General features: G+C 36.7%; 1 protein-coding gene across 6 annotated transcripts in view; it reads right to left on the bottom strand.

The window, feature by feature from the left end:
- The window catches only part of VPS13B (vacuolar protein sorting 13 homolog B), a 479916-nt gene that overhangs the window by 259333 nt on the left and 202174 nt on the right, over positions 1-18409 (bottom strand). For all 6 annotated transcript variants that reach the window (XM_074577514.1, XM_074577516.1, XM_074577511.1 and 3 more), the window contains one exon: positions 10162-10271. In XM_074577514.1, coding sequence (XP_074433615.1) covers positions 10162-10271 — 110 coding nt within the window. The remainder of the gene's footprint in view (positions 1-10161; positions 10272-18409) is intronic.

Here is an 18409-nt window from a genome sequence, read left to right as displayed (position 1 = left end):
AAAATCAGATTCTGTTCTAGAATACTGGCCACAGTTTTATCAACTCAATAATATTTTGCGGCTATTATGTAATGAATTCTAGATTAATAATGATTCATGGTACTCAAAATAATACAATTTACTTGTTTTCCAGTATAATTATTACAATTAACTTTTAAAGTGGTGGCTAAAAAAACCTACAGGAACGCTATCCTTTTCCAAATTTAAGTTTTATTAACACAAATAATCTAACACGTTAGACACCAAGTTAAGTGTGTACACAACACAGACATACACATATATGCTATTTATGCATGTAAATGGATCAACAGATACAGATTATATTTTTTATTTTACTTCATACTGTGCGGTCAAAATGACTTTGGAAATGATAAAGACCTAAAATCAGCGAAAGGCACAGAACAGTAATAGCTAAAAACCAACCTGCCAAAAATACCAAGCCCCAAGTAATTCCTGATTTATGTGGAGATATGCCAACTAACTGAAGCTAAAATATCCTGTAAAGAGGGCTAGTGGAAATTTGTCCCAGGTAGAATAAATTAATAATTTATTTTACTTGGAATTTTTGGTAATTAAATACTTTACTTCTGAATTATAACTTCCCATGAGTGTGAGGCTGAAGAAGACATAGGCAGATCTTTGAACATGAGAAATGTGTTCTAAAGAAAATTGGACCACCTGAGCAGACCCATAACCTTCATTTGTGGGATGCCTATACAGTCACCTCCCTGATAACAAACCGAAGGCAAAAGAATATTCCAAGATAGGAATTTAAATAGCACTACTGAAAGAAAAAATGAAGCACTAGCTTGTGAAATGATGACTTCGGAAGCCTCGGCCCAGACGTGGGTTGCCATCTTTGAAATGATACCAAACCCAGATAGAAGAATATTTCCTTATGCTGCAAGACTGTCCCAATCTGTGCCCGAATGAGCTCCAACAGTGAGGAGGATCTACTTTGCCCACCTTGCAACAAGTTCTAATATCAGGAAATCACAATCGCTGCTTGACTACAGAGTTACATTTCATTGCTTTGATATCTGAGATTAATAATAGCACACACCTAAATTGCTTCAGAGAGCTCAAACAAAACTAGGCATTAGGCCTAGTTCTCAATTAAGGCTAATTAATTAATAAAATTACATGAACTAAAATTAAATTGATTCCTAATTAAAAGTATTAGGCATGCCTAACCCCTGGGGTTCACAAAAGCACCTTCTTTCCTGGCAGATGAACTTGCTAATTCAAATTAAATTCTGTGACTGGTTTAGGTAGGATTTCAGCTATGCTCAGAAAAGTGCTCTGCTGGGATAAAAGACCAATCACCGATTAGCTGTAATCTTTCCAAACTTATGTGATGAACTGATGCCAGCCAAGAACCTCCATATTTTCATGAACTGATGAACGCATTCTATCAGCAGTTTTAAGGAGTCTCTTAAAGTAGAAGACATAAGATTCGAGTCCCATGTAGCTTTAGTTCTGTAAGTAAGCAGTAACTTTATTCCTACATCCTTCAAAAACTTGTGTTCTTTGGGGTAAGAGGTGACAGATCCTCATAGGGATAAACACAGTGCTTTTGGCCTGCAAACTATATCGAAATCAAAACCTATTATAATTTGAGAAATCTTTGCATACCAAGAAAATAATTATGTTTACCATAGAAGCACATTTGTTTTATCAAAGCCTTTCCTGCTATTTATCAAGGTAGAAGAGAAAAACTGGAACTAAAAAAGGGCAACACTACTCTACCCTCAATGGCCAATTTTGCTATAACATGGAAAAATCTTAAGTTTGGGTACTGAAACTTGCCCTTACATTGTGTTATTCATTCATTGCCATTCATTATCAGAAATGTTTGTCTCTTAAAGATACAAAGATCTGCAATGTTCCAAAAGTCATCCCAGGACCGATCAAACTAGAGGAATTACTTGTTCTACATGAGTCTACTGACCAAGTCATGATGGCAAAATCATTTCATCTTAGGCAAACATTTCAGAGACCACTGGTGCAGACCTCCAAATGAAGAACTGCCCAAAGCATACCATCAAGAGTTGATAATATCCTCAGCTCACAATTTTTTCCATAAAGCAGTCAAAGGATTCTGTAACAGTAAAATTCCTAAGGTAATGGTAGAGAAATGAGAAGATGAGTAGAGAAAAAAGTTGAAGGGAAAAAATGGAATTGCTAATGACGAATTCTGTAATCTACCTACCCAGCTGATGAAAAATTCTTGGTTTTGAATTGGGATACACAATCTTCTGTGGTGTACGCATTCATGAAAAAAAAGGGAGAAATTTGGATTCTGGAATCGTGTAGGTGTATTACATTCCAGTGCTTTAAAGCATGATGAATCTAGAAGAGGTGCAACATCTTTTCCTTAGCTGTTCCTGTATACGACTAAGGATGTTCTCCCTGCACTGCTGTTTTTTTAACTACTCTGTTACTGAAATACTCATTAACCTAGGTACTAACACACACATACGTACAGAACAGCCAAAGAAAATGACAGAAATATGCAGCCATACATATTATGCCATATTATAGATCTACATATATGTGTAGGTACACATTTTTGATAGTTTAGTCTTCACGAAAATTAGTCATTTTCATCATAGAAATTAGTAATCTAAGAGAAGTATTGACAAGCAATGAAGGCTTTACAGTAATGTGCATTTGAGAAATAAAAAAAGATTACATGCACTCATTTATATATTCACTGCAAAAAGTACCACATACCTGATTGTGTCATATCAAAGTATAGCTAAGACTTTTTTTACCAAGGAAAACAAACCATTCAAATACTTATCTGTGTATGGGCTTTTATAAGAGAAAATAGATGAAAGCCACTACTGGATTACAACAATAAAATAAGCCACATCTGAAAAAAATCTTCAAAAAATAGTCAAAATAAAATAATAAAAAAATATTTTTAAAATTACTAGAAACAAGGCCTCGATGCCACAAGCCACATCTGATAAAATCTTCAAAAAATAGTCAAAATAAAATATTACGGGAAACAAGGCTTCTAAGTGTAGCTTTGTTTTGCTTTTTAATAGGGAGGCAATGTTAACAAGCAGTAAACAGCATACGTATAAGAAGTCACTTTCTATAGTGGTATCTTTTCCAAATTCTGTTCAAATTAACCTTTCATAAAGCATTAAAGAGCCTATCTTTTCAACAGGGCTTTCAGACCAAAAAACCACAAGGGGTTTAAGCATATATTATAGATATGCTGAGTCAAAGAACTGTTAAAAAGCAGCAAGTAAGCAACTGGTACAGGTATTACACTAACACATCTACTGCTGCTACACACATAGCTCACTTTACAAAAGCAATCCACACAGACTAAATTACTTTTGAAAAATGAACACCAATTTTGTCTGACACATACAGGAACATTTTTTTTTTTAAAAATCAACTCAAACTTCTGTGCCACTTTAAACCCTGCTTAAACTCCAGCATAGGTTCATCAATCATCAACCAGGGAATGTAAGATGTCTTTTTAATCTGCTGCTCCAACTTCGTGGATTATTACCAGCTCCTGAAAAAATGGTGGTAATAAAAATATATTTCATTACATTGGAAGTTCTCGTTGTTGTGTTTGTTTTTTATTAAACTAACAGGTATCTTAATAGGCACGATGTTCAGAAGGTGCTGAATTAAAACATCTCTAAGATGTCTGTAGCTTACGAGTCAAAAACTGAGGATTTTGAAAATGTTTTGAACTTTAAGCTACAGTACTTTGATTTGTAAAGTTTATTCCTTGCTTTGCACTAAGACTCAAGTTATTTCAGCTCAGTATTATTGAAAAATAAACTAATTTAACTTAACAAAATCAATTCCTACAATTGTTGCCCCTATAATATATGCTGTGTCTTGCGTGTACTGGGTTTTTTATTTCTTAACCTAGTAGCTGGCAAAGGTTTCTGGTGTTGATTACTACACACTCTACGCACAGTACGGTGCTCCCAACAGGAAAGGTGATCTACCAATAGTGTCTTTTTCTAGACAAAGCAGCATGTAATACTTGCTATACTGATTATCTGGAAGGATCATCAGATGATGATGAGGTGAATATACTCTCATGATAACAAATACCTTTTCCTTACCTCTTCCTGTCCCCTGTTACGAATCCACAGTTTTTTCTTCCTTTTCTGACACTAAAAAACTGTATTTTCTTCTGTTTGTATATTATTCAGAACTGTTAGATATTAAATCAACATAAAACATTTTTGAAAAATGTGTATAAATTGTGTAAGTATTAGACAATCTTAACTACCTTATTGCATTCACTTGAGTTGAGAAAAGGAAAGGAGCAGGAGGGCAAAAGAGATTAACAAAAGGAGCTAAAATATTTCATTGATACACATATATCATTCATACACATTGATATCAAGTCAGAAAACTCATGAGCTTCTTTTCCTATTGGAAAAGGCTGAAGTACTGAATGCCTTCGTCACCTCAGTCTTTACTAGCAAGCCCAGCCTTGAATGCCAGCTCCCAGACACCAGGGGGAAAGGATGGAGCAAGACGACATACCCTCAGTGGAAGAGGATCAGGTTAGGGAATACTCAAGCAAACTAGACATATGTAAGTCCACTGACCCTGATGGAATGCACCCACAAGTGCTGAGAGAGCTGGCAGATGTCATCTCAAGGTCACTTTTGATGTTCTTTGAACAATCATGGCAATTGGGAGAGGTACCAGAAGACTGGAAGAAAGCAAATATCACTTCTATCTTCAAGAAGGAAGACACAGGGAACTACATTCCAGTTGGCCTCACCTCAGTCCTTGCGAAGGTGATGGAAGAACTAATCCTGGAAACCACTTCCAGGCATATGAAGAACAAGAAGATGACTGGGAGTAATCAGCATAGTTTCACCAAGTGGAAGTCAATGTTGACCAATTTGATAACATTTTATGATTAAATGTCTAACTTGGTAGATGAAGGGAGAGCAGTGGATGTTATCCACCTTGACCTCAGTAAGGCCTTTGACACTATTTCCCATCAGATCTTCACGGAGAAGCTTGTGAAGCAGGGGCTGGATGAGTAGGCAGTGGACTGAAAACTGGCTGAATGGCTGGGCCCAGAGGGTGGTCATCAGCAGCATGTAGTTGAACTCCAGTAAGTAGCAATGTACTCCAGGGGTCAATAATGAGTCCAATCCTGTTGAATATCTTCATTAATGAGAGGAGTGGCTGATACACCAAAAGGTTGTGCTGCCATCCAGAGGGACTGTGACAGGCTGGAGAAATGGGCTGACAGGAACCTCATGAAGTTCAACAATAAGAAGTGCAAAGTCCTGCACCTGGGTAGGAGCCACCTCATGTGTCAGTATATGCTGGGGGCTGCTCAGCTGGAAAGCAGCTTTGCAGAAAAGGTCCTGGTGGACACCAGGTTGAACAAGAGCCAGCAAAGCAGCCTTGCTGCAAAGAAGGTGAATGGTATACTGGGCTGCACTGGACAAAGTACTGCCAGCAAGTCAAGGGAGGTGTTCCTTCCCCTCTGCTCAGCACTGGGTCTAATTCTGGACTCCCCAGTACAAGAAAGACATGGACATACTGGAGAGAGTGTGACAAAGGGCCACGAAGATGATTAAGGGACTAGAGCATCTTCCACAAGAGGAAAGGCTGAGAGAGCTGGGATTGTTCAGCCTGGAGAAGAGAAGGCTCATGGGGGGCCTCATCAATCTACAAAAATACCTGCAGGGAGGGTGCAAAGAAGATGGATCCAGACCCTTTTTCACTGGTGCCCAGTGACAGGACCAGAGGCAATGAGCACACACTGAAACACAGGAGCTTCCCTCTGAGTGAAGGGAAACATGTTTTTACCGTGAGGGTGACTGAGCACTGGAACAGGCTCTTTATTGAGCAAGACCTCATACAACTTACTGTAACAGCTAATACAATTTCGCAGACTTCACACATAAGAAAACTAGAGAGTCTACCTCAAATTCAGTTCAAAGAAAGATGTTAATTTTATTTCTATTATAAACATAAGCAGCAGTCTCTGTGCCGTATCACCTTTTAAAGAAAACATGCTGCACATTATACCATACAGTATATAGATACTTCTTACTACAAACTGTTTCAGTAGTTTCCTCTATTATTACTGGGAAAATTTACAAACTATAAACTTGCAACAAACATTGCTATAAGGACATTAAAGGCATGCAACAAAAGCTCTGTGCTTGTTTGTGTTTTGTATATATAGACTTCTTATTTCATTTCTGCCAAATGATGTTTACAAGAAGCGTTACTACTCATGATTAAAATCCAGTTACGTCCCTCAGAATGGCATTATACTGACCTATGTCCAATATCACCAATTAGATAAGAGGCAATAATGGACAAGACTACAGATACAGAAGAGGCTCCTTTTACACAATGCTTTCACTCCAGCAAAGAAACTTAAGAACTACCCCACGTATTTCTAGTAGCCATGAGAGAAATTCAAAAGCAACCTGCAGATTTGTTCAAGCACTGAGAGCGCGCCTCATGGATTGTTTCTGTGCTTCAAAGGGGACAATGGAAAACTTATAGATGCATGCTGAAATTCAAAATGGACAGAGAAAAACAAGTTCTATTTGCATCCATTTACCCTAGAGCACTGACCGTATAGCCAGAACACCAACCCCACAGATCATTATTCAATACGTAATAGCAGACACATTTTGGCACGCACCGTCACTTTGTAACAAAAAGATAATACGCTACAATGCCATTCACTGAAAGCATTTGGCACCGAATATTCCATTGTATTAAAAAAATTATGCAGAAGCCTTAAAGGATAGCTCTATTTCCAAATTTTCACATTTTTTTAAGTTAGTATAAAATAAACATGAGGGTAAATGATGTCTGTAACTTAAACACCACACAGAAACATAACTTATGTAGAAGGGTTGCACATTAAGTGAATTTCCAAATTCTAATATTTTCTTTAGATAAACACTAAGTCCAGTCCCCTTCTCCTGCAAACAGTTGTTATACGTATTGTTCCTAAAGACATAAAATTCCATATAAGAACAAGTTAGAAAGTTTTCTTCTAATTTGCTGCTTCTAACAGAAGCAGCAAAAATACTTTATTGCAGTCTTAACACTCAAGATTTTAAAATCTTTTACTTCTAGCCTAAATATGTGAAGAACCTGTTTATATCCACTGTTTATTGTGACAAATGTAACTCTTCATTTAAATAGCTTCTCTCTCCTTTTGGTGTTTACCCTTAGTCAGACTTAAAATCCTCATTTATCATTCATCGCATTTTTCAGACAGCATCTAAGAACATATCAGGACATATGGCATAGTATACTAGATAATACATAAACACGGTTAAAGAGTTTATAACCTAATTGCACAAAATGGACACGCTGGGTAAAGGAGAGGAGAAACTATAAAGAAGTAACATCTGTACAAACCAAGTACCATATTGGCCTCGGCTGTCACACTAGTTCTGCAATTATCAGGTACTGGGTAAGCAAGGCACAAACAGAGGCAGGTTCAGCAGGAGTGTAACAGTAATAAATGAAAAGGGGTTGATCTCACTGGGCTGTGTGTACCCCCACACCCCAACACAGCAGTCGTTCATTGTCCTGTTGACAGCTGAATAAAATCTCAGTAAGGCCAAAGAGAATTAACATTTCTTAGTGGCTCATCACGTTAATCTTAAAGATAACACAGTGTGGCTTTATGGAAAAATCAGGAAAAATTTATGTGTTTTGTTAAAACACATTTACTTTTATGTTTAATTCTGCCCTATGCCATTTCCAGCTTACAAAGTTAAGTATGTTTTGATATTTCTAACTTTTCATGCTTTCAGAGTAAACCACACCAACACAGTTACATTACACATAGTGAGTATTTCAGTAAAGATGTAAAATACATGTACACCAAATTGTCGTCGTGAACCTAAGAATCCCACAGTAATAGTTAAGAGACAAACAAATGTGACGGAGTTCTGGTACATAAAGGCATACCTGTCTCTGAGGGGAGACAGACTATCCCAGCCCTATCCTTTATGCAATCAGAAGTTTGTATGGCTATAGTTGTGGTCCCAAGTAAATTAATAATTTCATTTAACTTATTGAACTCAATGTTATTACTTGATTGAATGCATACACAGAAACAAATGTACTGGAAGATTTTCTGACTCTGTTTTCAGATAAAACTCACAATTTTGACTTACTTAAAACGGCAGAGCAAAAAATTGCATTGAGTAGACATTAAAATGTAAAATATCTTAACATTTAAGATTTTTGAATGACACCAGGAACTTCTGAAGTGATGTGCTTTCTTTTCTTCTGTTGCAAGAAGAAAAGACCTTTATCAAGCAATAACATTTTGGCCATAACTTGGTTGAAAGCATCATGTCTTAGAGTTGTTCCATTAAGCGTTCAAAAATTATGAAGGTTGTACAGCGCATGTGTGTTTTGTTATACAAATTAGACTACGGAAACAAGCTAAACTTTTCCCAGTAAGTAATATAAAAGGCTATAACTTTGACTAGAACCCTTATCCTAGGACAATTACAGTTACATAAAGAAGTCTTTGGTTAAGGTATACTTTTCAAATAAAATTTCTTCACAACTACTACAGACACTGTAATTTTTATTATTATGTGCAGTCTATCACAGTTATGTTAACAGTGAAACTAGTATGATGTTGACAGCTAGGTTTATAAGTTAATTAATTAAAATCACTTCAAGTGACTAAGCAACTCTAAATGCTAATAACATTAGAAATGTGATACAGTAATTTTAATCAGAAATAGATCACAAAAAATATTAGAAGGCTGTATAAGGTAATGACACAAATTACAAAATAACCACGTAGTCAAAATTTGGTTAAAATTTTTGCTACTGGTGATCAAAACCATGGACGAATACGTTTCCTAATGTAGTTGCTAAACCTTTTTAGTCACTCAGTATACAAGGGCAATCAAAAGAGGAGGCACTAAGAGCTGATTATATACAATTAATGTTAAGGAAAGACTTTTATATGAACATTTGAAATAACCAGGCTCAATTACATTTTGGAAGGATACATAACAGTATTGCAAAAGTAAATAAATGGTCTGTTTTTAAAAAGAGATATAGCAGGAAATGTTGTGCTGCTCCAGTTATGATTCAGGAATGAAGAACAATTCAACACATTTAAAAACAGCATAAAGTTATTAAAACAATAAAGCAGCAATTCACACATTGGAAGTTTTTCAGATGGTTCTGGTGCAGAATGAGCTTAATGGGACTCAAATTAATGTTTGACAATTACTACCTAACAAGATCATTTACACACAAGAAACAGGCATGTTTACAGTTCACATTAATCCTCCCACTTCAAGCGCCCAGTATGAAACTTCTCTGCTGCGCACAGTGTTCTATAAGACATATATATGAGACAAATATCAAAGGATTCTTTCTTGGCCACTTAATAATTAACCGCTTATAACTGAGACGGAACATCAGACTACACAGACCACTAGTTTGATCAATTATGACATTCTTCTGCTCTGACAAACAGCAGTTAAAAATAAGTTTAAAATCAGGCAAAACCTGTCTTTTTTCCAGGTCAGGAGTACGGGGCACGAAAGTTAAGGTCAAGAATAAGTCAAAGAAAACACTGTGCCACACATACCCACAGCCTTAACTCCTTGTATCGTTTCCAAGCACTTCATATGCAAATATGTTTTTTGACATTATATACACAATATGTTACAGCATTCACTTATGTCAAGTTCTGAACTGTATGGTTGATCTCCTGTTAAAATGGGTATTAATAAGAGAAGTGATTTTATAACAAGTTATACAATTATTTCATAGACCATCCCAGATGGTTACGACATGTTTCACCATTCAGACTCAGGAGGCTTATGAGGTCTCCGTTGTTAAAATCTAGTTGCAAAATACTGATCCTAAACAGTGACCACAAAAAACCACTCTATTCTTTTAATTAAAGGTTATAAATGAAAGTGTTGTGAAATTAAAATTCTAATATGCAAAACTTAACATTTTAAATAATTCAAAATAAGATCAACAATATGTGCAGCAAACTACAAAGAACAGAGTGATCAAAAACAAATATGTGCAATAAGAATGCACTACTGGCAGATATGGAAGAAAAACTTTTCCCCTCTCCCCAACTCCTTTCCCTCCAAAAATACATACCTGCTGAACGTGTCTACTAGCTCGTTTCTGAGGTTGGTAGATAAGCCAAGTATATAGGACTGGATCAACATTAATTGCTAATCCTTGTACGCTGGACAAGAGTACTGCACCTAAAAAAGAAAAGAAAGGAAAATGTAAACTATCTCCATATATGTATTCATTTTTCTTGCACACAAATCAACTTTGATGCAGACTTTTGTTTGGATTGAACTTACATATATATTTATTTTAAATTCCAGTCAAGAGTAATAATTAAAATATAAACCTCAATAACTTCTTCAAAGTGAGAAACTTGCCAGCACTGCCAGTGTTATTGACACACGCAAAAAACAGATGCAGAGAATTGCATTTTGATTTTGCATATTACTACTTTTTTCCAAGAAAAATGCTTGTTTTCACAAAGTTGTGTGCGTAACTGAATAAACACAACACCTTTCCTCAGATTCTCAGCCAACAATAACGTTATGCAAGAAATGAGTCAATGAGACCCTTGACAGAAAGAAGAATATAATGCATGACTCTCCCCAACCTCAATAAAGAAAAACTTATCTAGGACAGTGGGTTCTTTTAATAAAGACAGGTCTAATTTAGGTGCCTGATCTGCCCAAAGCTATGCAGGACAACATTTTTTGTGTAGATGTGGTCACAAATATTCTTTAGTGGACTAGTTAGGTAAAATCAGACAAATTTTTGAACTCTGCTAACATCGGCAGTCTCAGTACTGTACTGTAAGCTCTTAGGATTTTATCCTGTTTTACAATATATCTTATTTTCTTTAAATCTTACTTTTAAAGTTCTAGGATTACAAGATAGGGCCACTTTATCTTAATTTCTTAAAAGTAAACTTGTTAGTTTTCTTATGCTTGTGAAGAAAAACTTCCATGGGAAGCATTAAGGCTTCCCAGTAAGAGAAAAACTGTTCTCAGTATCCAGAAACCTGAGCGTATACTTCAAGCCAAGCACACTAAACCCAATTTATGAAGCACTATAACCTGCACTAAAAATCTGATGATATATTAGTGAAGCTTTTGTTTTAATAGTACCGATACCTATTGCAGCAGAACTTAATCACAAAGCTGTAAAATTCAGAAACAAATGGATTAATATAATACAAAGGTATCAATTATATTGAAAAAGTGTGGCAAGTAGTAATAGCCAGTTATCTTTTCACATAAGTTTTACAATTCTACAACAAATAAATAAATTAAATTATGAAATAAATAACAAAATAAATTCAAAAGAGAAATCCTGATTACTGGAAGACTCCAGCACCAAGTTCTAGAGAATTACAGTAGTTCTATAATTCAAAGAATCATAGTTCCTATATTTACTCTGTAGTATACAATGTAATTATGCAGCAATCTGAATTTAATAATAAATTCATAGAAACTCAGAAAGCTTGTCACAGAATTCCATGTACTTTCCAAAAACCAGCAAAAACATACGCCTCAAAACAAGTAACACATCACCAAAATTGTAAAGGGGGGTGGGGGGGAAGTTAAGTTATGAGTTTATTGTATATAACAGTGTTTCAAACCCAGCTGAATTCTAAATGGCAGAAGACCCATCAACCTCGGGCTTCAGCAAAGCAAAGCCTGATCAGTACAATGGGAAAATGGCAGTCAAGAAATACACAAAGATAAATCATCCGCCTAGCTCAGGCTTGGAGTCGGAACACACACTGTGAGGAACTCCTATACACAGACTAGTCTATGTGATCTGATGGCTTTAAATGTCAGTAATAAACCTCAGAAATAAATCTGCAGTTTAAGGCAAAGCTGATGTCAAGCACAAAGTAAATGGGTAACACAGAAGTAAGAGCAGTGAATATGCCTTGCGACAGGATCTGGAGGAGACTAGAAAAAGGAAGCAGAAGGTAACAGAGGACTGATAAAGTACATGCTACGATCATTAGCTTTTATAAGATACTTGGAAGCCAAAATAAGAGAATCCTGCATCTTTAAGAGATACGGCCTGTTGTCAGCAATACTTAATGAAAGGTTTAATATATATGTGATATGACAAGTGGGAGTCAGAGACCTCCCAAAGAGTGAGGAATAAAGTCAGCCTACAGGCAAAGTCAACAAAAAAATCCCACATTTATAACACACTCCTGAAAGGGGAGGAAAAAAAAAAAGTATTACTGTAGCACATGATGCTAGTTACTCAATTTAGTTTCTTGTTTACTGCAAAAAATTAGCTAAAGGTAAGAAGTTCAATACAATACATGCTTTGAACTGAAACTACCTTTTCACTTCCGTGAAGTCACACTAGCACAGTCCCATAGAACTTTTAAGTAAGGTAGAACAGAGAGCAAAAGAGTTTAATTTTCCAGTTGTCTTTTGTCCTTGATAGCTTGTGTCAGGGAGGAAAAGAAACGAAAAAAGCAGTACAAGTAGTCAGATAAGCAATTACATTATTCCCCTTTCAGTTTGACTGTCAGGTAACTTTGGCCTCCTACCAAGCTGCTTCTGTCACACTGAATTACTGAAATTTACTGCTGTATTTGCTACTCAGCCACTGTATTCAAAGAGGAGCTTAATCACCAATGTAAAGTTTTCTGTGTAACAGCTTTCTTCAAAATAAATAACTATGGAGTCAAAGAAAAGTTTCTCAGATTTGCCCCACCCCACCCCCCCACCAAAAAAAAAAAAGACCAAAACCAAAAACCAAACAACCTCTTAAACTTGTGTTCTCATGCTCATGCCAAGAAATAAGAATCCCCCCCTCAGTTGTCAAGGAAGATCTCACTGATGTGAGGACCAAGCTGTGTGAGGACCAAGCTGTAACTTGGCAGCAGACTCCTTACACGTCTAAGAAAAAAAATTAATTGCTATTTTGTCTCTGTCAAAACGCAATGCTCGAGTTTCCTGGATTTCATTAAGATTGTGGTGAACTTTCTTTTCTCCCCTCCCCTTTTCTCCTTTTAATTAAATTTACATTTCAGAAAAAACAGACCTTAGTCCCACACCATACTGGGTTTTGTTTCCAGATCCCAGTTCTTGCCAGAGTTATCTGTTACATCTATCTAGTAAATGATTTGAAAAAATAAGAATCAAGCCCAACACTACGTAATCTTTGAGAATTTCCTCAAAGTCCTGATGTCATTTGCGTGGCACAGTTTGGGCAAATAACTTCCTATCTCCCCAACTTTCAGCTCTCTCCTGAAGGAACGAACCAAGGGGAGGCTGCAGGCAGCAGCGGAGGAGGACAAACAGGAGGCAGCAGAGCACAGCTGCGCTTGGCACTCTCATCCGTCTTAACAAGCTTCCTTGGATGATGACAGCTGCAGCAACAGCACTCGTCTTCCCACGGGACCAGGAGGCCCGCGGAGGATAACCTGGGGCCTCCTGCGTTTGGGTTGGCTCTGCCACCACCTCCTCCCACCTTGAGCACCGAGCAAAGGCTGCTGGAGGAGCAGGGAGAAGAGGGGTCACTAGCCTGGGGCTCTAGCCCTACCCTCTCCTTCAAAAGGGAAACTCAAGCATATAATAAGTGGGACAAAAAGAGAATATGGTACACTTCTGGCAAGGCAGAAGAGGACACCTGGGGCAGGCAGCTGCAAAGAAGCCAGAGGCAAAGGCAGGATAGGTGAAAGAGGGCAGAGTCGAGCAGCAGAGCGGTGGTGCTGAGGGACGCTCAGCAGTGATGAGAGAATGGGAAAGGGCTTTGAATGTCACAGAGACAGAAGAAAAGGATGAAGGCAGCAGGATGGTGAAAGAGGAATGCAGAGGTGAACGAGCGCTTCAGGAAGGAGAAGAGCGGTGACAACATTTGTCAAAACCGGCTGTGCTCTGGAGATGTAAGTGCCTTGTGAAAGAGCAAACTGCATTACTGAGTCGCTCCCAATATTTTGGTGGAAAAAAATTTACTAAGAAGAGTAGACAATAATAGTTCGGTCATAAATTTACTTCTTGAAACTAAACACTTAACAATAACATACTATGAGGCACTAGACATTGAGAAGCAACCTTGCTATTTATGTGCAGAAAAATGTATTTTATCTGTGCAACAACAAAGGATCACCCTGGTAGAATTCTTTCTAAATTCTGCTCTGTGTGTACACAGTATCCAAACACATCTGTATTGCCATTTCCAGTAAAAAACTTTCAGTAAAACATTTTAAATATAAAATGAACTGAAAAACCTCTACAGGAAACTGTATATTATAGTTAAATGTACACTTTCTATTGGGGAGGGATCACAAATATGAACAAAGGGAATGATCTACAATAAAAACTAATTCTGACAAGTTTTGTTTATTTTTAGTAACTAAGTAACTAAAGAAAACATTACACCATCTTGCTATGTAAACTACACCATGAATTATTTTAGCATTGAGCTCATGACTCCTACGTGTCTCAGGACATGTGAATGATAAGCAGGATGCTGATACAGGTTGAGTTAGCATCATTAATTCATTATCCAATTACTTTAAAGGATAACAGAAAGAAGAAGTTATCTTTTTTACTTACTGTCTTACTGTTTTGAAGGGCGCTTCCACTAAGGCATACTATAAAAATGCAGATCTGCATACTACACCCAAATGAAGAGTTCGTTTTTATAAAAGTATATAGGTAATTAGTTCTTTCTGCTAGTTGACTCAGAACAGATGCACTGTAAATCACTAAATGTGGAAATATCGAACTCTGTTTAATTTTAGCCTGGGAGTCAACTAAGGGAAAAAGAGTGCTCTTTACTACTCCGCTTACTGCCAAAATGGCTCGCTTACCCACATTCCAAACAGGCTTTACCAATTAGCTATCCTATGGCACCACAGCCAGTTCCAGTCACATCTCAAGCTGAAGAATGAGCGCTGAAGTAGGAGTTAGAAATTGCAGTTACACAGCACAAAAATTAAACATGCAACTTTTTTGTTCACTTTGGAATATCAATGACAAGCCAATATGATTGTCTTGTAAAATAATCAGCTTATCTAAGAGATGGAGTCCTGCATTTCATCCTGAATTGCCGAGTCAGACACGGGAAACAGATATTTCAAACTACATCAAAGTTTATGTGATTGTGAAAAATTATTTTTACATTATATCAGCTACAATAAACTAATAAATTTTGTCTAACTACTGAAATATATGTCTGCATGTCCCCCTATTCAAGGTTGACTTGAATGATTACAGATGGCCTTTCATGTAAACATTACACCAATTTTATCTCAGAGAAAAATCGCCAAGTCTACTGTACTTTCATGCAGTTTTATGGTCCCCAAGTGCTTAAAATAACTCTAAGATCAATTAGTTTAGTTGCTTATACCAATATTAGAATATTTTATTAAAACAGAAGTAGTGGGGCAACATTTTCCCATGAACTAAGGACTTTGGTCTGTAATATTAAACATAGTTCCTTCATACAACAGTCAGTCTTTGCTCAAGCATACATACCCCATAACATTTTAACACTATTCCTTTTTTTTAAAAAAAAAAAAAGCTTTTGATCTTTGGAAACATTCAGTAAGAGTAAGAATGTACGTCTACTGCTATCATGACCTTGTAACTCTCCTACTGAGGTTTACAGCAGAAAAGAATTAAGTGCTGAAACAAAAGAGGTCAGCATCATTATTTTTATTTCAAAAATAGAGAAAGTGAGGCAGAGAAATGAAGTTATTAAATCACACAGCAGGACAGCAGGACCCAGGGATAGAATTCAGATGTTAAAGTTATGTGACACAGCTAAGTACCTCCTGTAACTAGTAGCAAAAATACATGTAGGGATGCAACTTGTGTTAATCATAAGTCTAAATCACATGAGCCTAACTTCAACTGAATGTGCTGATAAGCCATTGTTAGGGTTAAAGAAAAGACACATCCTATCTCCATCAATATACATACCGAAATACTCACAAATGCTGAATTACAGAATTATAACATTGGGCTGTACATTGAGCATCATTTTTCTAAAGTACAAGGAGCCACATTTCTGCAAATCAATCTGAAGCAAGGTATATCAAATCAAGGTGTGGAGAACAAACCTCAGTTACTTCATATCACCGCTGTCCTTTGATGTTAAGAATGCAGTTGAGTCCATTTAGTATTTTGTCTTTTTTACTGAGGAAAATGTTATGGCATGCTGATGCAAGTTTTCACAAAAATGCTACAATATTCATATTCAACTGTTCGCTACATGTTCTTGAAAAAAAGTATCTTGAAAGGATGCTTTGTTTTCCAAAATTCATTTGAGCAAAACTTTGATATCCTTTAGAGAATACGCTGATGTGGGTTCACGGAAACAGTTTAGTAGGCAATAACAATCAAGAAAAATAGGAAATGTGTAGGCAGCTGTAGAACACAGAAATGTCCACTATGTTTGGATGATTACTGAATGGTCTCTATGAAAACATAACAGTAATATTCCTATGCTAAGCTCCACAGCACCTCTTCTCTAATTTCTACGTTTTTAATGGAAGAACGTCTCATTCAAGTATCATTTCCTCATGTTCACTGTTTATATATTTACCCGTCACACTTACTATTCTGTCAATATAAGGAGAATGAGGAGCTCTGCATTCCACGGAGAGGAAGGACTATACAGACAGAAAGCAAGGAAGCAAGGATATATTATGACTTCAAAGCCATATTGTCAGTGAGTGAATGAAATTATATGAACATTTTCTAAAACACAACATGTTTAGAACACTTGGTTTGTTTTATTCATCAAAAAAAATGTGGAGAAATACAATGTTCGAGTTGCCCAGAGAGTTACATTTCCACTCAGAAAACGCAGGGTGTCCCAAACTGCCTCCAAGCAGAGGTTGTTACTGGAGACAGCATTATGCAAGTGGGTATTCAGAAACCCAGCAGTGCTTACAACTAACCAGATTATAAAGGTATCTACTAAAGTCTAGTCCCTTTGTCTTTTTTTCTCACCCAAAGTCCCACTAGAAGGCTATCTAACATTTGATGTTATAAATCTGATCATCAATCTGACTCTACGTCCTTAGACTGTGTTTATTCCAAAACGTCGTGGATAAGATCTGCTCTGCTAGCATCACGATACTTTCGCGTATAAGACCGATAGCTCTCAGGCAACCAACAGTTCTGCCTCTGTATCTGATACAACCGTGTATGACAAGGATTACTTAGACCTCTAACTAATGCCATAAACTACATTAAATTGATCCTACCTGACCAGGTTTTCAAAATGCTAACAAAGGTTTGAGAATTTTAGCTTGTTTAGTTCTGCAACAAAAGAACTCAAATGCAGCTGTAATGTCAAGACTCTTCCTTTTCTATTTTCCGTATGGAACCCGTACAACTTACAGTTATGCACTCTCATGGATCAAGAGGAGACTGCGCATTCCATTAAAGTAAAAAGTTGCTTGGTGCCCTGAAGAAACAATGAGGCAATTTTCCTAATTTTTTGTTTGCTCTACTTGGCTGAGACCTTCTCAACCATATTTTAAAGGTGGTGGTGGCTATATTTCATGTTACAAGGACTTTTAGTCTCACTTGTAAAATTTATTTATTCCATGGAATGGATTTCTGGTGAACTACTGAAAACAGACATCTTCTCAAGCAGACTAGAAATAAAACATTTATATGGATATTTTTTCTCAAACAAGAATTTTGCCAATTCCTCTATTTAATGGTCTGAGATTAGAAATCAGAGGAGTAGGGCAGCAATCTTTCATTTGATCTCAGGAGTCTAGGACTACTTTTGGATCATATTCTATTCTGCAACTAAAATACGAACAAACTTAATTATAAACTAAGAAATGCTATGGCTCAAACCTAGTGTTCTCCTAAGGAATCGACAAGCGTAAGGACAAAGCAGTTTTAATTACATAGTCTACTGGAATTCCCTACGCAAATTCCACAAGCATTTCATCAAAGCTTTTAAAGAAACTATGCTACCTATAATGGATAGGAGAGGAAGATAAATAGATAAACACTTTGAGATTGGATAAATTATTTAGGAGAAAAGAAACACTAACAGGAAAACATGTTAACTTGCTCTATGGAAGAAGGCAGAGCTCTGCAGGGACCTATGCTGCCCAAGACGTTCCAGGTGATTAATGTGGTGACCAACTCTGCTGAGCTATACAGAGTAACCAAGAAGAGGGCTGGCCGAAGAACTCCCAAAGTATCCCATCTAATTCAATATGGATAAACATACTTTTCCTACTGGTATCGCCGCTTCATATCTTAACTTTACATGTAAAACGATAACTGAGCTGACTGCTTTGACTCAGAAAACAAGATTTCTGTTTATTCTAGAAAAGCGTTAGCTCAAT

This window comes from Larus michahellis, chromosome 2, assembly GCF_964199755.1.
Source record: "Larus michahellis chromosome 2, bLarMic1.1, whole genome shotgun sequence".
NCBI classification, from domain to species: Eukaryota; Metazoa; Chordata; class Aves; order Charadriiformes; family Laridae; genus Larus; species Larus michahellis.
The sequence above is the reverse complement of the archived record's forward strand: the minus strand, read 5'-3'. Positions and strand labels throughout refer to the sequence as shown.